Genomic DNA, 26,132 nt, shown 5'->3' on the forward strand with positions numbered 1-26,132 from the left:
TATCACAGAAAATACAAGATGTACAGAACAAGGATTCAACTGCTGCCCGAAGAGCATGGACTCGATCTTAACTTCAACTGCTCAGGGGCCCAAAGAAATGACTGAAAAAATGACTAGAAAGCATAATAAAGTTGATGTTATAGTGAAGGTAAAGCCAAGTTTATAGGTTAAATATTTATTAAAGCCAAAAGTGTTTTTTTGGTTGGATGGAGGGTTTGGGGAGGGACCTGGGCAGAGAATTATCTAGTCCACTTTTTAAAAATTTCAGCTTTTTGCTAGCCCCTAGATTTTTGGTCTAATTCTTAGGTACCTATGATCCTAGTTTGGGGATGGAAAAATCTGGGTTGGATCCAGTTGACAAACTGATTATTTTTTCTTCGTTCCAAGTAAAATAGTGCTTTTTTAAAAAAAATTTTTAAAAGGCTCTTTAAAGTATATCATCTATTCCTACTACAGTAACCCAAGAGAATAAGAGTTTTATGTTCTGTCCTGTATCTATGGGTTTTTTAGCTGGTATGAAGAATTTGATGCTAGCTGTTAAATATTGACGCAAAGTATACAATAAAGAATTGATTTTCTTAGTATATTCATCTTATTCCAGTTGAACTTGTACCAAAATATTTAATAATAACTTTGAAGTGGTTTCTTTATCCAGTAACTCATGATAGTTAAACAGCAGAAATATTGGGGAAAATGTGTGGTAAAAGTACCATATATATATATTAGTGCCAACTTATTTTTAGTAAAAGTTTACTTTATAGGCTCGGAGAACCTTATTAATATTTTTTTTAATTTGAAGAGTTGAAAATAAATTGCTAAGTGGTGCAAATAACAGAAATTTGTTTTAGACTTTTCTATTGTGTTCTTCCCTGAACATAGTATTTTTACATCTTGTTTACTTCATATTATTAGTATTTCCTTCTTTTTTTTTTTTTTTTTTTTTTTTTTTTTTTTTGAGACGGAGTCTCGCTCTGTGGCCCAGGCTGGAGTGCAGTGGCCAGATCTCAGCTCACTGCAAGCTCCTCCTCCCGGGTTTACGCCATTCTCCTGCCTCAGCCTCCCGAGTAGCTGGGACTACAGGCACCCGCCACCTCGCCCGGCTAGTTTTTTGTATTTTTTAGTAAAGACGGGGTTTCACCGTGTTAGCCAGGATGGTCTCGATCTCCTGACCTCGTGATCCGCCCGTCTCGGCCTCCCAAAGTGCTGGGATTACAGGCTTGAGCCACCGCGCCCGGTATTTCCTTCTTTTAAGATCCTCCTTTGACAGTATTTTATTTTCTAGTCTCCTTTATAATATAAAGACATAGTAATTCTCTAGTTGATCTGACATTTTTGTCTTATAAAGGTAGTTTTAATGAAAAACTACTACTCACTGATTCAAGGAGGAGCACTTCTGAAGAAAAACAAACCCATACCAGTCTGGTACAGGAATGGATACCATGTCCATTTAACGTCGTAATTTGTTCTGATCTATCAGAAGAAAATACCATTTATATGATTGATCTTTGTGTTTGGTACTAATTTTCTTACCTAATTGCAGGTAGCAGTTAGGTAAGAAAATACATTTTACCACAGCAGGCATTCTCAACCTCAGCAGCATTGACATTTTGGGCTGGATAATTCTTTGTTGGGATTGGGGGTAGGGCTGTTCTGTGCATTACAGGATATTTCATACTATCCCTGGCCTCTACTCAATAGAAAGTAGTAACATCCCCAGTCATGCCAATCAAAAATATCTCCAGACATTGCCAAATGTCCCCCGGGGGACAGACTGGCCTCTGGCTAAGAACCACTGCAGTATAGGAATCACAAATATAAAAGAGAAATATGACAAAGAGTAATAACCATAAATATTATCAGGGAACTAAAAGTTGTTCTCCATCTACGCCATTTTGTACTTTATCCTTTGGAGTCTAGGCCAAACTTTAGAAAGGAGATGCTTATCTGTGACCTCTGTGTACCTGTTAACTCTTCTCTAGGCCAAGACTGCCCTGACTACATGTAGACACTTAAATTTAAATTAATTAAAATTAAGGCCAGGTGTGGTGGCTCACGTCTGTAATCTCAACACTTTGGGAGGCCGAGGTGGGTGGATCAGCTGAGGTCAGGAGTTTGAGACCAGCCTGACCAACATGGTGAAACCCCATCTCTGCTAAAAATACAAAAATTAACTGGGCGTAATGGCGGGTGCCTGTAATCCCAGCTAATCGGGCGGCTGAGGCAGGAGAATCGCTTGAACCCTGGAGACAGAGGTTGCAGTGAGCCAAGATCGCGTCATTGCACTCTGACCTGGGCAACAAGAGCAAAAAACTCAAAAAAAAAAAAAATCTATATATAAAAAAATAAAATTAGATTTTCAGTTTCTTAGGTATACCAGCTACATTTCCTATGCTTAGTAACATGTTATTAGTGATTACCATATTAGCATAGATGTAGAACATTCCATCATCTCAAGAAAATTCTCTTTGACAGCACTGCTTCAGAAAATTCATCTCGAAGAACTTCAGTCAATGGCTTAAAGCCCATTTCTTCACATGCTAGAGCAGGCCTGGGATCCTTGAACTCCTAGAGTCCACAGATGGACTGCAGGGATCCAATAACTCCTAAAATCACGTGCTAAATAATGTATATATGCATTTTGCTGAGAGTTTATTGCTTACGTCACATTCTCAAAGGGGTCTTGACTCCGTAAGAGGATAGGGATCGCCTACTTTAGGAATTATTTTGGTTGCATTTGATTTTTAATAGTATTGGAAAAGAGCTGTGTCACTATATTATACTTCTATAAAATTGTCGCTTCTGTTAAAAATGCGTGGTATTTTTTTCTCCTGCTTTATAAATCTTTAAAGGGCTTCTTTCTTGAGCTTTATGAAATTCTGATCTTCAATCAGTATGTGATGACTGGGCTAGGTAAATATCACATAATTTGAAATTATGGAATACCTTGAGAATTATTGGAATTCCTCTTTCATTCCACCTTCCCTCTCCCAGCATAAATACCTGAATTTAGTGTAAACAGTGTTTTTTATTAATGGAAGATTTTGGCCCTTGATCTATGGGCTTTGCAAATTTTACGATTTTATTTTTTAATGTATATATTCTTGATGGGGCAAGGAAAAATTTTGCCATTAGGTCTGTCATGATTGTGACCATTATTAGCAATGTTATATGTAAAATCTGGTGTTTATATCGTATTGCCTGTATCACAGAATTTTTTGTCTGTTCAGAATTGAGTTTTTATAGTATGAACAGGCAATTATAAGTATAAATATTTTACATGTGACAGTTCTGTAACCTCCATTTTTCTTGTTGGGAACAGGTTTGAAGGTTGAAGTGACTCATTGTGGAACAATGAGACGGAAATACCGTGTTTGTAATGTAACAAGGAGGCCTGCCAGTCATCAAACGTAAGAAAAGTTTGTCAGAGCAGCGATGGTGTGAGGCAGCTTGCCCTAGTTAGTGGGGTTGGGAGTTTTTCTGACTCTTACTGGGAAATAATTGTTCATGTGTACTTTTTTTTTTTTCTCAGCTTTCCTTTACAGTTAGAAAATGGCCAAACTGTGGAGAGAACAGTAGCGCAGTATTTCAGAGAAAAGTATACTCTTCAGCTGAAGTACCCGCACCTTCCCTGCCTGCAAGTCGGGCAGGAGCAGAAACACACCTACCTGCCGCTAGAAGTAATGCCTTCCCACTGCTAATTCATACCCTGTTCATCATTCTTTTGGGGTCTTTTATGGCCGATAACTTACCTCATACAGAACATTTGTTTTGGAATATGAACTGTTTTTAAGTTTTAATTTATTCTAAATTTTCTGTAATGAAATAACACGAAACAAGTTCATCCATAGTCCTACAAGTCTAGTGTAACCACTGTTAACATTTTGGTATACTATACTTCTTTCAGTCTTCATCTGGTGTACATTTTACTTAATTATAATCATACTGTAGAGCCGTCTTGTTTACTACTTTTTTACTTAACATATTGAAAATAAGTGGTTTAATGAAGTTGATTTTAAATTTTTATTTTACATTTAATTGACACTAAGTAAAAGCTAAAAAAAAAGATATATACATCTAGTACAAAACTTTTTTCCATCTGTAGGTCTGTAATATTGTGGCAGGGCAACGATGTATCAAGAAGCTAACAGACAATCAGACTTCCACTATGATCAAGGCAACAGCAAGATCTGCACCAGATAGACAAGAGGAAATTAGCAGATTGGTTAGTACTTAACCTTAGAAATGAGAATTTAAAACATATTAGGGCAAACTATAATACTAGAGAACCATGTCCTTATCAACCCATACCTTATTACCATTTCACGGACTGTCAGAATTAAAAGGGATCATGGAAGTAATCTAATGTTCTCGATACAAGCCTTGGTGGGCTATATGAGAAGGGTTAGGTCCTTCTCATTGAACACTGAGCTTTTTAAGTAGATCCAGGGAACAGATCCTCTCAGAAGAAATGTTTCAATTTAGTAAACTGGAACCTCCACCTGAAAGAGGTGGGAAATAGGAGGAAAAGTCAATTATGACTAGCAATACTAAAATTCTGTTTTTGGTTTTTTGTTTTTTTTTCTTCAGGGACAAAGTCTTGCTCTGTCACCCAGGCTGTAGTGCAGTGGTGTGATCTCGGCTCACTGCAAGCTCTGCCGCCCGGGTTCACACCATTCTCCTGCCTCAGCCTCGCCAGCAGCTGGGACAACAGGCGCACGCCCCCACGCCAGGCTAATTTTTTTGTATTTTTAGTAGAGATGGGGTTTTACCGTGTTAGCCAGGATGGTGTTGATCTCCTGACCTCATGATCTGCCCGCCTCGGCCTCCCAAGGTGCTGGAATTACAGGCGTGAGCCACCGTGCCCAGCCAATACTAAAATTCTTAACACTCAGTCTAAGATTGCTTAGTCTCCAGTATCAGAGTGGCAGCTATACAGTCTGAATAAAGAAATGGCTGGGCTCAGTGGCTCACATCTGTAATCCCAGCAGTTTGGGAGGCCAAGGCAGGTGGATCACTTGAGGCCAGGAATTTGGGACCAGCCTGGGAAACATGGTGAAATGCCATCTCTACTAAAAACACAAAAATTAGTGGGGCATGGTGGCATGCATCTGTAATCCCAGCTAGTCAGGTGGCTGAGGCACGAGAATCACTTGAACCTGAGAGGCAGAGGCTGCAGTGAGCCGATCACACCACTGCACTCCAGCCTGGACAATGAAGTAAGACTCTGTCTCAAAAAAAAAGAAAAGAAAAGAAAAAGGTCAGGCGCAGTGGCTCAGGGCCTGTAATCCCAGCACTTTGGGAGGCCGAGGGGGGAGCGGATCACCTGAGGTTAGGAGTTCAAGACCAGCCTGACCAACATGGAGAAACCCTGTGTCTACAAAAATACAAAATTAGCCAGACGTGGTGGCGCATGCCTGTAATCCCAGCTACTCAGGAGGCTGAGGCAGGAGAATTGCTTGAACCCGGGAGGCAGAGGTTGCGGTGAGCCAGGATTGCACCACTGCACTCCAGCCTGGGCAACAAGAGTGAAACTCCATCTCAAAAAAGAAAGAAAGAGAAAGAAAGAAAAAAGAAAAAAAATAAAAGATAGTTTTAACCACGTAAGGTCTCTGTGCTGTCTCATTGTTCTAAATGAAGGGAAGGAAGGCATTACCAATATCACTTTTTAAAACTCATAGAATAAGACAAAACTCAAGATAAAAGGGCATCTGAATCTTATCTGGCTGTTTTCTCGAACACCATTTTAACTGCCCAAAGAGAAAAAAATCTGGAAATACGAATATTTCCCAAAACAACTTAATAATACTTCCAAAAGCAATTTTAAAGATTATTGAAAATAGGGATGCAAAACTGGCTTTTTTAATTTATTTTTTAACCTTAGTAATTTCATCTTTGGCTAAAAACTGGTTCTTCTATTTGGTAAGCCAACTACAGAAAAAAATACCTTTTTTTCCTTATTGACTCTTCTGTAAAGAGTCAAAGAAAGTTATTACATGATATTTAATTAGGAAAATATAGGCTGGTTTTCATCCTGGATTTTTCTCTGATTCTATAAGATTTTAAAAGCTTTCCCAAAATCTTCTGGAAACTAAGACCTCTTACTTTCTCTATAAAAGTCTCAATAACTCACTGTTCTAACTCATTTATTACAGCTCAGCTGTTCAGAAAGTATCATATGGTAGTTTAAAAAAATAAAACCGACTTTGGAGTCTAACAACCCTGGGTTCAAAGTCTAGCTTCTCCATTTACTTACTGTTACTGTTATCATATTATTATGTTTATTATTATATTTATAGTATCTGGAAAGATACAGGTTATAAAAGACTGCTTTCATAGCTATAAAATACTTGTGAAAATGTATCATTAAGCATTTAGCACCAAGTACATCATGCAACAAGTCACAGTATATTAATTGTTATTGTATAGTCCTTGTTATTCACTGTAACCTCATTACAGGATACACTGAAGTACAGAAATGAATGGCAAATAAGCTTGAAAGAGATGCCCCATTGGTACCTAATTTAGAAAATGGGGCTTACATCTATAACCCATCACTTTGGGAGGCCGAGGCAGGACTATCAGTTGAGCCCAGGAGTTCAAGACCAGCCTGGGCAACATAGTGAGACCCTATCTCTAAAAAAAAATTTAATTATCCAGGTGTGTGACATGCACCTATAGTCCCAGCTTCCCAGCTACTCAGGAGATTGAGGTGGGAGGATCGCTTGGACCCCAGGAGGCTGAAGTTGCAGTGAGCTGTGATTGTGCCACTAGGTGACAGAGCCAGACCCTGTCTCAAAAAAAAAAAGAAAAGAAAAAATGAGCCAGGCGCGGTGGCTCAAGCCTGTAATCCCAGCACTTTGGGAGGCCGAGACAGGCGGATCACGAGGTCAGGAGATTGAGCCCATCCTGGCTAACACAGTGAAACCCCGTCTCTACAAAAAAAGGTGGCGAGCGTCTGTAGTCCCAGCTACTCGGGAGGCTGAGGCAGGAGAATGGCGTAAACCCGGGAGGCGGAGCTTGCAGTGAGCTGAGATCCAGCCACTGCACTCCAGCCTGGGTGACAGAGCGAGACTCCGTCTCAAAAAAAAAAAAAAGAAAAGAAAATGATTTTTCCTGTTTATTGTGGAGAGATTCTGTGTAGCATGCTTTAAGCATGAATTTCAGTGAGATCCAACACTGAATTACATTAAGTTCCTTCTCTTTGGTTATATGTATGGGAATATATAACAATTATAACCTGTGACTCCTACTGGCTTTCTTATCTGTCTTAAGTGTATTCCATTAAATAAATTGTGTATTATGGCACTGAAAATAGTCAAGTAATTATATATAAATTATAAATCAAATAATTTTAAAAAGCCTTAAGATTTTTAATACTTCCTATCAAACTCTACACAAAATAAATTTTAATAGAATGTATCCAGATCTCCTATAGTCAAAGGTTCTTAACCTCTTTTTAGGTGAGATATTTCTTTCTCCATCCAAAAGCATATTAGGTTCAATCATACAAACTTACTGTTTTCAGCTGGGTAGTACATAGTGGTGCATGCCTAGTTCCCAGCTATCTAGGAGGCTGAGAGAGGAAGATGGCTTGAGCCCAGGAGTTCGAGGCCAGCCTGAATAATATAGCAAGACTCCATCTCTTTAAAAAAAAAAAAAAAAAGTTTTATTATCATTTTCATGGATTTTTTGTTTTTCTTTTGAGACGGATTCTTGCTCTGACCCCCAGGCTGGAGTACTGTGGTGCAATCACAGCCCACTGCAACCTTGAGCTCCCAGGCTCAAGCAATTCTCTCACCTCAGCCTCCCAAATAGCTGGAACCACAGGCACGTGGCACCCCATCTGGCTAATTCTTTTTAATTTTTTGTAGAGATGAGGTCTTACTTTGTTGCCCAGGTTGGTCTTGAGCTCCTGAGCTCAAGCAATTCTCCCACCTCAGCCTCCCAAAGTGCTGGGATTACAGATGTGAGCCACCAGGCCCAGCCTAATTTTTTAATTTTTTGTAGAGACAGGGTCTCACTATGTTGCCCAGGCTGATTTCAAGCTTCTGGGCTCGAGCAGTCCTCCAACTTGGCCTCCAAAAATGCTGAGATCACAGGCATGAACTACCATGCCAGGCCAAAATATATTATTCAACCTAATGCATACATTTAAATTTTGTATAAATTACCAGGAGGTCACAGAATTTCTACAGTCTATTCATGACCCATGGTCCCCAGGTTAAGATTTGCTATTCTGTAGTTAGAGCACCATTGGTTAGACCTGTTGGAAAACATATTATTTACACAGTGAAGAAAAAAAAGAGGGTTCTAATGCAGTAAAGTAGGGGATTTGGAGGAATTTTGAGAGTAACTACAAACTTTTTCTATTGTTAGGTAAGAAGTGCAAATTATGAAACGGATCCATTTGTTCAGGAGTTTCAATTTAAAGTTCGGGATGAAATGGCTCATGTAACTGGACGCGTACTTCCAGCACCTATGCTCCAGTATGGAGGACGGGTAAAGCCTCTTGTTAATGTTTTAATCATACACATACAGTCTGTAAGTATGGAGAGAAAGGCATATCAGAAATATTTCAGTTCAGCGATTTGAAATTTTTACTTTCTGTTTATTGAAAATTTTTGTTCTTTTTCACCGTGTTATTTTTTTCTCCTCACATAGAATCGGACAGTAGCAACACCAAGCCACGGAGTATGGGATATGCGAGGGAAGCAATTCCACACAGGAGTTGAAATCAAAATGTGGGCTATCGCTTGTTTTGCCACACAGAGGCAGTGCAGAGAAGAAATATTGAAGTAAGGCATCTCATTACCTTGGCTTTGGGACTTTTTTGTGTTTAGACTTTAAATTACTCATCTAATGTTCTAACAAATTTTGCCTTAATATGAAGTATATGTAATCACTGAAACTTTTTTTTTTTTTGAGACGAAGTCTCATTCTGTTGCCCAGGCTGAAGTGCAGTGGCACGATCCCAGCTCACTGCAACCTCTACCTCCCAGGCTCAAGCGATTCTCCTGCCTCAGCCTCCCGAGTAGCTGGGATTACAGGTGTGTGCCACCATGCCCAGCTAATTTTGTATTTTTAGTAGAGATGGGGGTTCACCTTGTTAGCCAGGCTGGTCTCAAACTCCTGACCTCAGGTGATCTGCCTGCCTTGGCTTCCCAAGGTGCTGGGATTACAGGCGTGAGCTACTGCGCCCAGCCTAGTCACTGAACCTTTAAAAATGTTTCTTCTTGGCCAGGCGTGGTGGCTCACGCCTATAATCCCAGCACTTTGGGAGGCCAAGGCAGGTGGATCACAAGGTCAGGAGATTGAGACCATTCTGGCTAACACGGTGAAAGCCCATCTCTACTAAAAATACAAAAAATTAGCTGGGCGTGGTGGCAGGCACCTGTAGTCCCAGCTACTCGGGAGGCTGAGGTAGGAGAATGGCGTGAACCCCGGAGGTGGAGCTTGCCGTGAGCCGAGATTGTGCCACTGCACTCCAGCCTGGGCAACAGAGCAAGACTCTGTCTTTTAAAAAAAAAAAAAAAAAAGTTTCTTCTCAGTAGTTTGGTGAAAAATTCGTTAGTCATAGTAAATTCCTTGATTCATTCTACTAGACATCCTTATAGACTACTGTGAATGGACAAAACGCAAGCTCAAACCATGTTTTATCTCCGCTGTCACACCACAACAATCAACACAGAAGACTCTTGTGACTAAATGTGGGGAGGGTTTCCCCACACACCAAGCAAACAATCAGTTCTGCAGTGGATACCAGCTGGGTGTCCTCCAATTCAGTCATTACACTGTCTTCCTGGAGATAGCATCAGATTCCACAGATTCAAGGTTCAGTCCCACAAGGCTGCACTCTGCTTCAGATGCCAGTAGCAAGTCCAGGCTTCTGGTCATGAGTTCCCATGACCCCCTCTTCAAGGTAGATTCATCTGATAGAGCAGCTCACAGAACTAAGGAAACACTTATGTTACTGTTTTATTATAAAAGATATTACAAAGGATGCTGTAAAGATATGCATAGGGCGAGGTATGGGGAGGGAGAGTGGAGCTTCCATGCCATCCCTGGGCACACCACCCTCCAGGAACCTTTGTGCATTCAGCTGGCCAGAAGCTCTCCAAACCCCGTCCTTTTGGGTTTTTATGAATGCTTCATTACATAGGCCTCAATGATTAAACTGTTAGCCATTAGTTATCAACTTAACTCTTGTCCCCTTTTACCTCCTTGGAGGTTGGGGGTGTGGGGCTGAAAGTCCCAACCCTCTAATCCTGCCTTGCCTTTCTGGTGACCAGACCCCATCCTAAAGCTACCTATAAGGCTACCAGCCATTAGTCAATCAGTATCATACAAAAAAATAACACTGAGGAGTTTCTAAGGATTTTAGGAGTTGTCTGCTAGGAAATGGGAATGGCCAACAAATGTATATTTCACAATATCACAACTGCTTTTTGTAGGCTAGTAGCAACATCATTGTCTTTCAATGACAGTTTAGGTATACTTCCCAGATTTGCCACTACCTGGATTTATTACTGTGGATAATTTATTAATCTCATTATTGTTCAATGTTCACCTTTGTAAAATAGAGCTAATCATATCTTCTGTTAAAATAAAAACTTCAGACGAATTAAATTTAACAGAGTTTATAATTGAACAAAGAATGTTTTTCTAATCAGGCAGCTCCTGGAACAAGAATAGGTTCAGAGAGACTTCCAGCAGCCGCATGGCTGAAGAAGATTTATGGACAGAAAAAGGAAAGTGGCATACAGAATATGGAAATGAAGTACAGAAACAGATGGATTGGTTACAGCTTGGCATTTGCCTTATTTGAAGATGGTTTGAACAGTTAGCTGTAATTGATTGGCTGAAACTCATTGTTTGCTACACAAGTAGCTTATATCCTATTTACCCATCCAGTTAGGTTACAGTTTTTTGTTTTTGTTTTGAGACAGAGTCTTGCTCTGTCACCTAGGCTGGAGTGCAGTGGCATGATCTCAGCTCACTGCAACCCCCACCTCTCAGGTTCAAGCGATTTTCCTGCCTCAGCCTCTGGAGTAGCTGGGACTACAGGCCCGCACTACTACGCCCAGCTAATTTTTGTATTTTTAGTAGAGATGGAGTTTCACTGTGTTGGCCAGGCTGGTCTCAAACTCCTGACCTGAGGTGATCTGCCTGCCTCGGCCTCCCAAAGTGCTGGGATTACAGGCGTGAGCCACTGCGCCTGGCCTAGGTTACAGTTTACTATGTTCAGAGAAACCTCTAGGCTGAACTTAAAAGATGTAAGGAGGTAGCTTTAAGCAAAACTTAACAGTTATCCCCTTTAATCTACCCCCCAAATTTGTGTGTGTGTGTGTGTGTGTGTGTTTTTAATGGATTGGCATTCATGTAACTCTGTCACCATCATAAATTTACTTATTTGGTCTCAAATCCCACTGGGAAATAGCAGAACAATGGGTTTTGTAAAATGGGAACAAGGACTTCAAGTTACTTTTTCCTAAGGGTAAGAGTAGAGGGGACCTCCTTGTGCTGAAATTTCCTGTTTTCAGGAGAAAAACAAAACCTGGTCTATTTTAGGATCTATTTCTTTCTTCAGTGTTTCAGTGTAATTGTCTCACATTTAGCATGAGTGACTCCATTTTGGTTTGGTGTGGTCTGTTGGAGCCTTGTGCATAAGCTTAGTCCAAAACAATGACCTCCTATAATTTTGTTTAAAAATTCCTCCCTTTTGGTTAGGTCCTCACTTAGGTAAGAGTGTGACTAAAACTTAGGACCTTAGCACCACTCTCAGTTACTGAGATTTTGGGTTTCTGGTCTCAGTACGTCATTCATAAGTATGGCGTCCTCATGCTCACGCATTTCTTTGAGTTTTTGTTCCAATTCAAGAGAGACCATTTGACATTCTGCAGATGGCCATATGCAAACACTTAAAACTTTTGAGAGAGTATAGTATCCCAGGGAGACTACTCTTATGACTATCAGGAGAATAACCCCAAGAGTTTGGAGTATGCTCCTTAGCCAAGGTCCCCATGAACCAAGCCACCTAAAATCAAATAGATCAAAGAATAAGCTAGAATAAGAGTCTGCTTGTTTCAACCAAGCAGCCTATTTGTTAATCCTCTACAACTGAATCTCTGTAATAGCCAATGTATTCCTCCATGTTCAATAAGAAGTATCAGCAACTGCACAGATATTTCTGTTTAGCCAGTAACTAATCTAGAGCAGTTCTATTATCTAGCACAACTTTAGCAAGAGAATTTAAAGTCTTTTGTGTAACCATAGTCTTTGTAGTAGAATCTGCTAAAGAGCCTATAAATTTCTAATAGGCTGGAAAATTTAGAGGGATAAATTTCTAATCATTGCCTCGTTAACTCCAAACCATAGGCCAGGCACAGCAGCTGACACCTGTAATCTGTAATCACTTTGGGAGACTGAGGTAGGCAGATTGCTTGAGCTCAGGAGTTCAAGACCAGCCTAGGTAACATGACAAAACCCTGTCTCTACTGAAAATTCAAAACTCATCTGAGTGCAGTGGTGCACGCCTGTGGTCCCAGCTATTCAGGAGGCTGAAGTGGGAGGATTGCTTGAGCCCAGGAGGCAGAGGTTGCAGTGAGCCGAGATCATGCCACTGCATCCCAGCCTGGGCAGCAGAGCCAGACCCTGTCTCCAAAAAGAAAAAGACACACCATAGAAAAATAAATGAACAAATATGCCCATCCAGAAGAGAGAAGGCCTCCTGGCAATATTCTCTTTAACCTGTATTGACAATGTTCTCTGTTTTTTTTTTTTTTCTTTTTTCTTTTTTTTTTTTTTTTTGGAGATGGAGTCTCGCTCGGTCACCCAGGCTGGAGTGCAGTGGCTTGATCTCGGCTCACTGCAATCTCTGCTTCCCGGGATCACTCGATTCTCCTGCCTCAGCCTCCCAAGTAGCATAGGCATGTACCACCACACCCGGCTAAATTTTCGTATTTTTAGTAGAGTGGGGTTTCACCACTAACGTTAGCCAGGATGGTCTCCATCTCCTGACCTCGTGATCTGCCTGCCTTGGCGTCCCAAACTGCTGAGATTACAGGCATGAGCCACCACACATGACTGACAATTTTCTCTTTAAACTATGATGTAGCTTAAGAGGAGTTGGCCAGTGCTCTGTTTCTGACTGATTATGAAGCAACAAAGGTACCATTAAAATTTCTCACCCACATTGGCCCTTCATCTTCCCTCTATCAAGGCGTAAAGTTCTCTGTGGGTGAGGGTTTTTTTTGAGACTGAGTCTTGCTCTGTTGCCAGGCTATGATCTTGGCTCACTGCATCCTCCACCTCCCGGGTTCAAGTGATTCCCCTGCCTCAGCCTCTCGAGTAGCTGGGACTACAGGCCTGTGCCACCATGCCTGGCTAATTTTTTGTATTTTAGTAGAGACGGGGTTTCACCTTGGCCAGGATGGGCTCGATCTCCTGACCTCATGATCCACCCGCCTTGGCTTCCCAAAGTGCTGGGATTACAGGCGTGAGCCACCGCACCCAGCCAGTATGAGGTTTTTTTATCCTTCACAAATAAAAGTATACCCTATAAGTATATACAAGAGACCCCTTTTTCAGTTCAGTTGTTCATAACAGGCATGAACTTGGAAAAAATTGAGAACTAAAAGCCTCATGATAGCAGAGAAGTCTTGATGCACGATCTTGGGAAATCTGTCCACATCTAGGAGGCCATCTGCTTCTCGGGAGAAACTTCCCTCGTTAGCTTTACCTTAAGTTCTCCCTCATGGGTGTATGGTTCCAAGAGTCTGGGTGGGCCTTTCTAAGCTGTGAGATTACAAACCCAAGCTTCAAGGTCCTGAAGTTTTGCTGCAGTGTGGGTGACAAGGGGAGTCTTTCTCTGATGTGTTTCCAAAAGATCCAGCCTCTCAATTCTAGATCATGAAGGGTTTGCTTGTCCTCAGTCAGTGGTCCGTGAAAAGCTTTCTTTACCTGCTGAAAGTACATTTTGGCATAATGCATTAAAGCCTTGCAGCATTTAGTCATGTTAAAGTTTTTTTTTTTTTTTTTTTTTTTTTTTGAGATGGAGTCTTGCTCTGTCGCCCAGGCTGGAGTGCAGTGGCGCGATCTCGGCTCACTGCAAGCTCCGCCTCCCGGGTTCACGCCATTCTCCTGCCTCAGCCTCCCGAGTAGCTGGGACTACAGGCGCCCACAACCGCGCCCAGCTAATTTTTTTGTATTTTTAGTAGAGACGGGGTTTCACCGTGGTCTCGATCTCCTGACCTTGTGATCCACCCGCCTCGGCCTCCCAAAGTGCTGGGATTACAGGCGTGAGCCACCGCGCCCGGCTTTGTCATGTTAAAGTTTAGAAGCAGAAGATACAGGAGGTTCTATTATTAGGAGCATAAGCCTTCCAGTGACTATTTCATAAGGGGTCAACTTTTGTTTTTCACTGGAAGTGGATCTGATCGTCATCAATCTGAAACATCTTTGACCAAGGCAATCCAGATTATTCAGTTAGTTTTGCCTAATGCTCTTGTATTAAGTAATACCTTATTTAACTGTTTTATAGCTAGTCCAGTGAGGCAAGTACCTCTATCACTGGAGATTTCTTCAGCAATGTCCTGTGAGAGAAACACATTTCCTAATAACCTTTTAGCTACTGTTATAGCATCAGCCCACTTGTATGAGAAAGCTTCTGTACAACCAGAAAATATGCACTGAAAATCACAATTGAATGAAATCCCTCTGTAAAATGTTCAGATGTATCAGAAAGGTACCTGAAGTTTAGGTTGTCTTCTCAAGATTATGGGTTCAACAAACTATACATTGGTCATAAACCATTTTAGCAATTTAGAACAGTCACAACACCAATGTGTGTGTGTGTGTGTGTGTGTGTGTGTGTGTGTGTGTGTGTGTGTGTGTATGGTTTTGTTTGTTTGTTTGTTTGTTTGTTTTGAGACATAGTCTCACTCTCTCACCCAGGCTAGAGTGCAGTGGCGCGATCTCGGCTCACTGCAACCTCCGCCTCCCGGGTTCAAGCAATTCTTGTGCCTCAGCCTCCCAAGTAGCTGGGATTACAGGCACCTGCCACCACGCCCAGCTAATTTTTTGTATTTTTTAAGTAGAGACAGGCTTTCACCGTGTGGGCCCAGGTGGTCTAAAACTCCTGACCTCAGGTGATCAGCCCACCTTGGCCTCCCAAAGTGCTGGAATTAACAAGTGTGAGCCACCATGCCCAGCCAATATATACATTTTATCTCTTCCTTGATGAATCATGGAATACAGCTTCTAGTAATGGAAGTTTTAAGGACTCACGAAGGAGCAGGCAGCCATCCAGTCTCTTCATGAGTCCATGCTTAACACTGGAATTGTATTGCTTAACACTGGAATTGTATCCTCTTACATAGCAATTTTCTTTCTCCAATGGAGGTGCACAGCACTGTTTATTAGATGGGTTATCATAGGTAATTTGACCTGAACCATGGAGTTCATTCAAATTATGTATCTTAACAGTTTCAGTACTGACTGAGTTAGCATGAAAATCTAGCCAAGTATTTTCTTGGTATTCATTTAATTTTTGTGCTGCTTGGGTTAGCAGCTTTATATATCACTCAGTCTCTTCAATATGGTTCTGGTAATTCTTAGTTCAAATGATATGATCCTAAAGTTACCAGAAGCCTATCTTCAAGAGTGCTTATCAAGGTCCATTTCATCTTTTCCATGAACCTCCTTGAAGACAAAATAGGATTTTACTTGCTTGTGAAGTTATTTTTAATAACTGCCATACATTTATTTATTTATTTATTTATTGAGACGGAGTCTCACTCTGTCACTCAGGCTAGAGTGCAGTGGCACGATCTCAGCTCACTGCAACCTCCTCCTCCCTGGTTCAAACGATTCTCCTGCCTCACACTCCTGAGTAGCTGAGACTACAGGCGCACACCACCATGCCTGGCTAATTTTTTTGTATTTTTAGTAGAGATGGAGTTTCATCTTCTTGGCCAGGCTAGTCTCGAACTCCTGACCTCAAATGATCTACCAATGTTGGCCTCCCAAAGTGCTGGGATTACAGGGGTGGACCACTGCACCCAGCCTGCCATTATTTTATTTATTTATTTATTTATTTTGAGATGGAGTCTCATTCTGTCGCCCAGGCTGGAATGCAGTGGCGCAAACTCGGCTCACTACAACCTCTGCCTCCCAGGGTCGAGCAATTCTCCTGCCTCAGCCTCTCGAGTAGCTGGTATTACAGGTGTAAGCCACCATGCCTGGCTAACTTTTTGTAGTTTTGGTCGAGCCAGGGTTTCATCATGTTGGCCAGGCTGGTCTCAAACTCCTGACCTTATGGTCTGCCCACCTCGGCCTCCCAAAATGCTAGGATTACAAGTGTGAGCCGCTGCACCCAGCCACCGTTACTTTGAATAGCAGAAACCGCAATTACTTTTGCAACAACCTAATATTAGAAACTGCGTTAGAGGCCGGGCGCGGTGGCTCAAGCCTGTAGTCCTAGCACTTTGGGAGGCCGAGACGGGTGGATCATGAGGTCAGGAGATCGAGACCATCCTGGCTAACACAGTGAAACCCCGTCTCTACTAAAGATACAAAAAACTAGCCGGGCGAGGTGGCGGGCACCTGTAGTCCCAGCTACTCGGGAGGCTGAGGCAGGAGAATGGTGTGAACCCGGGAGGCGGAGCTTGCAGTGAGCTGAGATCCGGCCGCTGCACTCCAGCCTGGGCGACAGAGTGAGACTCCGTCTCAAAAAAAAAAAAAAAAAGGAAACTGCGTTAGAATTAAGCAATTAACTGTGGAAATGACTTTAAATGGTCATAAAGACACAATTGACAAGGAAATTTGGTTGTTTATGTAGCCTATAATTAACATAACCATAATTATGTCTGATAACATATACTGAGATATATGAGAATTTTCATAATCGTATACAATTTTGGAATATATATTAATATTTATAAAAATATAACTCTAAGTTTAAACATCACTTCTTATTTGACACTGTTTCTCATGTAATTTTATGTGTAAAATAGCCTGTTTATTATCTCTCTTGACTGTTGCCTAGGCATAGCTGTAAGGTAGAATACTCAGTTCTTCCAAAATTAAGGATCCCATTTTTTGCCTTGAATCTTGGTGGGTGGATCACCTGAGGTCAGGAGTTCGAGACCAGCCTGGCCAACATGGTGAAACCCCATCTCTACCAAAAATACAAAAATTAGCTGGGCATGGTGGCGGGTGCCTGTAATCTCAGCTACTTGAGAGTCAGAGGCAGGAGAATTGCTGGATCCCAGGAGGTGGAGGTTGCAGTGAGCCGAGATCGCTCCATTGCACTCCATCCCAGGCGACAACAGCAAGGCTCCATCTCAAAAAAAAAAAAAAAAAAGAGAGAGAAAGAAAGAAACAAAAGTCATAGACATAGGGCACAAAAATCTCTGTGAATTTACAAAAGCCAAAGTTCACACCTTCTTATTTGCCATTAACTGCCAGTTTCTGCCTGACTCAGTTAAACATCCAAGGCCTCTCACTGAATCCAAGTCAGTTAATTATCAGATCCAGTCTGATTCTGGACCTGGTCCAGTTTCTGTGATGACTTCTGAACCCATTTCAGATTTTAAAATTTGCTCAAACAAATTCAGATAGCTCAAAACACAAATCGATGGAGCTTCAGAATCTGAGTGCTTACCCACAATCCCCAGTTGCTGCAAGAGAGGAATAGACACGGTGAGTCTGACTGGTACCATGCATTGTCACTCAGTGCTTCTGGGGATTGCTAGAAACTCTACTTCGGATCCCACTTCTGATACCATCTGTTAAAAGAAAAACTAGACAAATTAAATTTAACAGAGTTTAATTGAGGAAACAATGATTCACAAATCAGGCAGCCCTTAGAACCAGAATAGGTTCAAAGAGACTCTGGCACCACCATATGGTTGAAGACTTATGGACAGAAAAAGGAAAGTGATGTACAGAAAATGAAAGTGAGGTACAGAAACAGCTGGATTGCTTACATCTTGATATTTGCCTTATTTGAACATGATTTGAACAGTTGGTTGCCTTTGATTGGCTAAAACTTAGCAATTGGTGCAAGAATAGGTTACAGCTTGTTTACACATGCAGATGACCATTCACTATGTACAGAGAAATCTTTAGGCCAAACTTTAAAAATGTAACGAGACAGCTTTAGGTGAAATTTAATGTGACACTACCTACCAGGTGAGGATTAACTAAGATCCTTATTTTTCTGTTGAGGATCTTGAAGGAGTGGTTAAACTCCTTGTTTCTGTTTCCTTACTTTCCAAGATGTGGCTTTCATCTCCACCACTTTTTCTGTCTTCTTCAGATTCTGTCCTTCAGCTTCAAAGTGCTCAAAAATCTTCTGTTCAATTTTTTTTAATCAGCAATTTTCATATTACCTAACTTAATCTCTTAGGCTTCCAGACCTCCATTCTCGCTCCTCCCTTGAATCAGTGCTCTGCTAAAACTGGTTCCTGGAAGATTTCCTGTATCTTTATGCTTATCAGTTCCAATGGTCTCTTCTTAGCCATTATTTTTCTCAAAATTTGACCCCACCCCCCCCCCTTTTTTTTTTTTTTTTGAGATGGGGTCTCACTCTGTTGCCCAGGCTGGAGTGCAGTGATACAGTCACAACTCACTGCAGCCTTAACTTCCCAGGCTCAAACGATCCTCCCACCTGAGCTTCCTAAGCATCTGGGACGACAGGCATACACCACCATGCCCAGCTGATTTTGTTTTTTTGTATACATAGGATCTCACTATGTTGCCTAGACTGGTCTCGAACTCCTGGACTCAAGCAGTCCTCCTGCCTTGGCCTCCCAAAGTGCTGGGATTACAGGCGTGAGCCACCACACCCTGCCAACCTTCTTGACATCCTCCTCTCTTACCTTCTGGTTCTTTAGTTTACATTTTCTGACTTCTTCTCCTTTTCATTAGCTATCTCCTCTCCTTTGGGATTCTCACACAGTCTCAGGGCTTCTCCTGTCACCCTTGTTTGAGAAATTTGGCTGTCATGAAAGAACACCAACTCCACTTGTGACTAAACCTACTCTGAAACATTTAGGCTTCTCTTTGACTAAGAGTAACATTCAAAATCAGTATGACATTTATTTATTTATTTTATTGAGACAAGAGTCTCACTCTCTCACCCAGGCTGGAGTGCAGTGGCATGATCTCAGCTCACTGCAACCTCCACCTCCTGGGTTCAAGCGTAAAATCAGTATGACATTTAATGTCTTTCACCAGTCTCCTAAGTCCTTTATCGTTACTCCATTTTCACATATTCTGGACAAAGAAACTGAAGCACTATATTCCTTCTATCTCTCTGGCCTTTTTTTCCTGTTTCCACTCATGCAGCCCTTTACTGAGAATGCCTCCTTTCTCTCTCTACCCGTCAGTATCCTCTCCGTTTGTCAGTTTTTGTGCAAAATACAATTGTATTATAATGATTTTATAAATGTATCACCTCTGGAATCTAATTTTCTTGAAGAAATGATCCTTGTCTAATTTAAACCTCTACTTATATAAAGTATGCCAATAACGAAACATTCTTGAGTGATACAGAGACCAGTTTACCTCAGGCCATTTCAGAATTTGCCTTGCCTTCTTCATGGCAAGAAGAAATTAGAATGTGAGAAATAAAATTTTTTTCTATTTAATTCTGTTCATCCCTTTTTATTAATCCCAAATCTCTAAATGGATGCTTTAATGATCACGTAATATATTTTTTTCCTCCAGAGTTTTTAATCCCCCTGCTTTCAAGTGAAATGTCACAAGATGGCTTATTACAATGCTATGATTATTTGACCTTGAAAGGCAAAAAAAAAAAAAAAAAATTTCCAATGTTTTTCAAACTTGAACTTTTTTTTTTTCACTTTATATTTGTTATTCACAGCTTGAATAGATGTCTCAGAATCATGGGTTTGTGGCTCTTGTTCAGGCTGAGTGAAAATACTCAATTTCGTCCTTCTTTAATTAAGCACCAATAAGGAATAAGAGAAGGGAATTTCTACAAACTCCATCTCTGTCCTGAAGGAATCAGTGTTTTGAGCAAAGATCACTCAGATTCTTGACTTAGGACCTCAGTTGTTTTAAAAACAAGTGGAGCAATTGTTGCTCATTATTGCTTATTTATACTGAATTCAAAATTTTCTATAAATATCAAATTGGTGGCCAGGAGCAGGGGCTCATCCCTGTAATCCCCAGCACTTTGGGGGGCCAAGATGGGTGGATTGCCTGAGGTCAGGAGTTCAAGACCAGCCTGACCAACATGGTGAAACCCCATCTCTATTAAAAATACAAAAATTAGCCAGCCGTGGTGGCACATGCCTATAATCCCAGCTACTTGGGAAGCTCAGGTGGGAGGATCTTTTGAGCCTGGGAAGTTGAGGCTGCAGTGAGTTGTGATTGTATCACTGCACTCCAGCCTGGGCAACACAGTGAGACCCCATCTCAAAAAAAAAAAAGAATTGGTTTTGGGGGGTTTTCAGTGTAAATGAAAGTACATTAAAATGCTGCCTGCCTCATCTGTTTGTTTCGAGACAGAGTCTTGCTCTGTCACCTAGGCTGGAATGCAGTGGCACAATCTTGGCTAACTGCAACCTCCACTTCCCAGATTCAAGTGATTGTCCTGCCTCAGCCTCCCAAGTAGCTGGGACTACAGGTGCCTGCTACACCACCAGACTAGTTTTGTATTTTTAGTAGACATGGGTTTTCACCATGTTGGCCAAGCTGGTCTCAAACTCCTGACCTCAAGTCATCCTCCTGCCTCGGCCTCCCAAATTGCTGGGACTATAGGTGTGAGGCACCGCACCCGGCCTCATCTGTTTTTAAATTTTGTTTTTATATTTTTAAAAATGTCCTCTGAGGGCATAATCTTTTCTGCTATCCTAGTGTGAGATAGGTAATACTATAGAAATTCTGGCTCTACCATAATCATTTGAGCTTTGGCCAAATATGTCATATCTATGAAACTGTTTTCTGACCTGTAAAACAGGAATAATACTTGCCCTGCCTCTTTCTTATGAATCTTGTGAGATCAAATTAGAAAATATACAATACCAAAAATGTATCAAGCTTTTACCATGGTCTTGGGTGGTGTGCTAAGTGCTTTACATGTATGATCTCCTTTAATCTTCACACCAACCCTGTAATTGAAGTAATCCTTTTACAGATGAGGAAAACTGAAGTAAGTGCCTAAAATTTTATAGCTAGTACATAGCAGAACTGGGAATGGAACTCTGCATACTAACTCTAGAGCTGAGCTCTTAACCAGCGTATACTATTAGTAATGCTCCTTGTAAACTACAGGATGCCATGTAACTGTATAGAATGTTCTTAGTTTGCAAAATGGATTACTGACCGACCATTGCCTTTGACGTCAGTAGTCTGGTGACCTCTCATATATGGAGCACACAAATCTTTGCTTCATCCTTCCATTCCCTTCCCAAACTTCCCATTACTACTTTGTAGGAATTCATGACTAGACAAAGGTTTTATATTTAGTGGTTTCTCCTTCTAGGGGTTTCACAGACCAGCTGCGTAAGATTTCTAAGGATGCAGGGATGCCCATCCAGGGCCAGCCATGCTTCTGCAAATATGCACAGGGGGCAGACAGCGTAGAGCCCATGTTCCGGCATCTCAAGAACACATATTCTGGCCTACAGCTTATTATCGTCATCCTGCCAGGGAAGACACCAGTGTATGGTAAGGATATCTTAAGACTGCATTTTTCCTCAAGTACTTGATATCCTTTTAGGATTATGCTAAAACATATCCTAAAACCTTCAAATATTAAAATATATTTTATGGTACAGTATTTTAAACCATGTATTATTACTTGAAGACAAATTAATATAGAAAACTAAATAGTCCAAGATGAGACACTGTAAAAAGAGTTTCAATAGTAAAAAGAGGCATCACATAACAATGGCTAAAGGAAGAATTATTGAGTAAAAATGGCATTGAGATAATTTGAGTATCAGTATAATATAGTGGTTAAAAGCACAGGCTATCAAATTAAACTGTGTTTCTCAATATTCAGGTACTGCTGGTTCTATTACCTGTGTAATTTGGCTGAATTACTTAATCACACTAGCCCTTAGTTTCCTCATCTCTGGAACTGGGATACTATTTATGTGTGTATGTGGTATGTATGTATGGGATAGGATCTCACTCAGTCTTTCAGGCTAGAGTGCAGTGGTGCGATCATGGCTTACTGCAGCCTTGACCTCTTGGGCTCAAGCAATCCTCCTGCCTCGTCCTCCCAAGTAGCTGGAACTACAGGCATGTGCCACCACACTGGGCTAATTTTTAATTTTTTTGTAGAGACAGGATCTCACTATGTTTCTCGGATTGTTCTCAAACTCCTGGGCTCAAGCAATCCTTAAACCTTGGCCTCACGAAATGCAGGGATTACAGATGTGAGCCACTGTGCCCAGCCTCTTTCTGGTTTTAATTGGGCATTTTATATGATTCTATTTTCTTTCCTCTTTTAGTGTATCAGTTATACTTCCTTTATATATAGCACACATACTGTGGGATACTAATAATACCTAATCCATATATAGGGTAGTTGTAAGGATTAACTGAGTCTAGGTATACAAAGGCCTAGAATAGCACCTGTCATGTAAACAGTAAATGTTAACTTTTATTATTAAAAACAAAATTTTGTGAGATTAATAAGCTAAATATAAATCATTGAATCATAGAAAAATACAAAGAAAATATAATTTTCAAACCACTGAATGGGGTAAAATCATGTAAGTTTAGAAATAATAGAAGAAATCGAAAAAGAAAATTGTCAGATTTGATTGAGTAAACACTAAAATTTTTTTCTTTCTTTTTTTTTTTTTTTTTGAGACAGAGTCTCGCTCTGTCACCCAGGTTGGAGTGCAGTGGTGCAATCTCAACTCACAGCAAGCTCCGCCTCCTGGGTTCATGCCATTTTCCTGCCTCAGCCTCCCGAGTAGCTGGGACTACAGGAACCTGCCACCATGCCTGGCTAATTCTTTTGTATTTTTTAGTAAAGACAGGGTTTCACCATGTTAGCCAGGATAGTCTCAATCTCCTGACCTCATGATCCTCCCACCTCAGCCTCCCAAAGTGCTGGGATTACAGGCATGAGCCACCACACCTGGCCTTTTTTATTTATTTATTTATTTTATTTTTATTTTTATTTTTTGAGACAGGGTCTCGCTCTGTTGCCCAGGCTGGAGTGCAGTGGCATGATCGCGGCTCACTGCAACCTCCACCTCTTGGGTTCAAGCTGTTCTGCCTCAGCCTCCCTAGTAGCTGGGTCTATAGGCATCCTGTCCCACCATGCCTGGTTGATTTTTATATTTTTAGTAGAAACAGGGTTTCACCATGTTGGCCAGGGTGGTCTCAAACTCCTGACCTCAGGTGATCTGCCCACCTTGGCCTCCCACAGTGCTAGGATTACAGGCGTGAGCCTAAATTTCCTACGTGTCACAGATGTACTAAAATGGAAAGAAAACCAACAGAGTGTGGAAAATATTTGTAGCAAATAGAAAAAAATTTGTAGCAAATAAACAAGTAGTTTATTATTAGTTAAATAAAAACCTTCTTTTTTTAGATTAATGAGAAAAGAATGTAAACTGAAATTTTTTAGTAAAAACAAAGCAAGTAAATATATGAGAAAATATTTGTTTTTATTAGTAGTTAAAGAAAAATTCAGACTAGATGTGGTGGCTTGTGCCTGTAATCCCAGCATTTTGAGAAGCCGAGGTAGGCAGATTGCTTGAGTTCAGGAATTCGAGACTAGCCTGGGCAACATGGCAAAACCTCATATCTGCAAAAAAATAGAAAAATTAGCCAGGCATGGTAGTACACATCTGTGGTCCTAGCCATTTGGGAGGCTGAGATAGGAAGATTGCTTGAGCCCAGTAGGTGGAGGTTGCAGTGAACCAAAATCATGCCACTGCACTCCAGCCTGGGCAAGAGCAAGATGCTTTCTCAAAAAAAAAAAAAAAAAAAGTACCAATCAATAAAGGGAAAAATGTGCTACTAAATTAGCAAATATATTTAAATATTATAATACCTAGCGCTTGTGAGTATGCAGTATATTAATACATTGCTGATGGTAGTATAAATTGATATTACCCTTTTCATCAAAACTGTAAACATGCCTGGGCTGGTCTCAAACTCCTGCCCTCAAGTGATCCTCACGCCTCAGCCTCCCAATGCTGGGATTACAGGCGTGCGCCACTGCTCCTGGCCCCTCCTGGTTTTAATTGAGCATTTTGTATAATTCTACTTTTCGTTCTCTTTTAGCTTATCAATTAGACTTCCTTTAAAATGTTTTGTGTTGTTTTCCCTAGACTTTTTAATATATATTTACAATTAATCTAAGTCTACTTTTGAGTAACATTATACCACTTCCTAGATAGTGTAGAGATACCTTGTAACAGAATGCTCACAATTTTTCCCTTCTGTACCTTATATTTCTGTCATTTATTTCACTTATCTATTAGCTATAACTACCCAATACACTGTTGCTTTTACTATTTTGAACAAATAATCATCTATTAGCTCAATTAAGAATATGAAAATACAAGATTTTATTTTACCTGTATTTATTTGCTGACCTTTAAACTTCCTTCTTACTTTTGTTTTGTTTTGTTTTTTAGAGACAGGTCTTGCTATGTTGCCCATGCTGGAGTTCAGTGGCTATTGTCAGGCATGACCACAGCGCACTGCAGCCCCAAACTCCTGGGCTCAAGTACTCTTCCCACCTCAACCTCCTCAGTAGCTGGGACTCCAGGCATGACCCACACTGTACCCTGCTTTTCCTTCATTTATGATTTCTGATCTGTATCATTTTCCTTCTCTCTGGAAAATTCTTTTAATATTTCTTGCTAAGCATTTCTACCAGCAAGAAATTCCTTGTTTTTATTTGTTTGAGAAACTCTCTATTTCTCCTTCATTTTTTTTTTTTTTGAGTCACATAATGATTTAATATTTACTTGCAAATCATTCACTCACATAATTTCAAGTGCTAAGTCATTCTGGAATTCTTACATTCTGACATTGAGAATATTCACATGTTGTACAGCCATCATCAGCATCCATTTCCAGAACTTTTTTTTCATCATCCCAAACTGAAACTCTTTATCCATTAAACAATAACTTTAATATCCATTAAACCTCATGTAACCCCTAGAAAGCACTGTTCTACTTTCCGCTTCTATGAATTTGACTATTCTAGTTTCCTTGTGTACATGAATCCTATAATATTTGGCCTTTGGCATAATATCCTCAAAGTTCATCCATGTTGTACTATATGTCAGAATGTTCTTCCTTTTTCAGGTTGAATAATATTCCATTGTGTGTGTGTGTGTGTGTGTGTGTGTGTGTATATATATATATATATACACCACATTTTGTTTATTCATCTATTGATGGACACTTGGGTTGCTTCTACACTTTAGCGATTGTGTAATGTTGCTGTGAACATAGGTGTACAAATATCTCTTCACAACCCTGTTTTCAGCTATTTTGGGTATACACCTAATAAGGGGCATTGCTGCATCATATGGTAATTCTATTTTTAATTTCTGAGGAACCTCTGCAGTGTTTTCCACAGTGGCTGCACCATTTTACATGCCCACCAACAGTGCACAGGAGTTCCAGTTTCTCCACATCCTCACCCCAATGTTTGTTATTTTCTGGCTTTTTCATAGTAGCCATCCTAATGAGTGTGAAGTGGTATCTCATGTTTTTGATTTTGCATTTTCCTAAATGATTGTAGAGATGTTGGACATCTTTTCATGCGCTTATGGGTCATTTTTCTGTTTAGAGAAATGTGTATTGTCATTTGCCCTTTTTTTTAAGGCAAGGTCTCACTCTGTCACCCAGTCCGGAGTGCAATGATATGATCATAGTTCGCTGCAGCCTCCATCTCCTGGGCCCATGCAATCCTCCTGCCTGAGCCTCCTGAGTAGCTGGGACTAAAAACATATACCATCATGCCTGGCTAATTTTTTTAAAAAATTTGGTAGGGATGGGGTCTTGATTTGTTGCCTAAGCTGGTCTCTAACTCCTGGGCTCAAGCAATCCTCCCGCCTCAGCCTACCAAAGTGCTGGGATTACAGGTGTGAGACATTGCACCCATTTTTCTG

The 26,132-nt window shown here is 40.7% G+C and overlaps 2 protein-coding genes across 15 annotated transcripts in view; one reads left to right on the forward strand and one right to left on the reverse strand.

Moving 5' to 3' along the window:
• Positions 1 to 26,132, reverse strand: part of PSMB2 (proteasome 20S subunit beta 2) — a 623,524-nt gene that overhangs the window by 421,963 nt on the left and 175,429 nt on the right. The window lies entirely within an intron of this gene.
• Positions 1 to 26,132, forward strand: part of LOC126959105 (protein argonaute-3) — a 235,011-nt gene that overhangs the window by 166,819 nt on the left and 42,060 nt on the right. For all 14 annotated transcript variants that reach the window (XM_050798118.1, XM_050798061.1, XM_050798066.1 and 11 more), the window contains 6 exons: positions 3,320 to 3,407; positions 3,530 to 3,677; positions 4,103 to 4,222; positions 8,377 to 8,499; positions 8,662 to 8,795; positions 21,515 to 21,699. In XM_050798118.1, the coding sequence (XP_050654075.1) occupies positions 3,320 to 3,407; positions 3,530 to 3,677; positions 4,103 to 4,222; positions 8,377 to 8,499; positions 8,662 to 8,795; positions 21,515 to 21,699 (798 nt within the window). The remainder of the gene's footprint in view (positions 1 to 3,319; positions 3,408 to 3,529; positions 3,678 to 4,102; positions 4,223 to 8,376; positions 8,500 to 8,661; positions 8,796 to 21,514; positions 21,700 to 26,132) is intronic.

Source organism: Macaca thibetana, chromosome 1 (assembly GCF_024542745.1).
Source record: "Macaca thibetana thibetana isolate TM-01 chromosome 1, ASM2454274v1, whole genome shotgun sequence".
Classification (NCBI taxonomy): Eukaryota; Metazoa; Chordata; class Mammalia; order Primates; family Cercopithecidae; genus Macaca; species Macaca thibetana.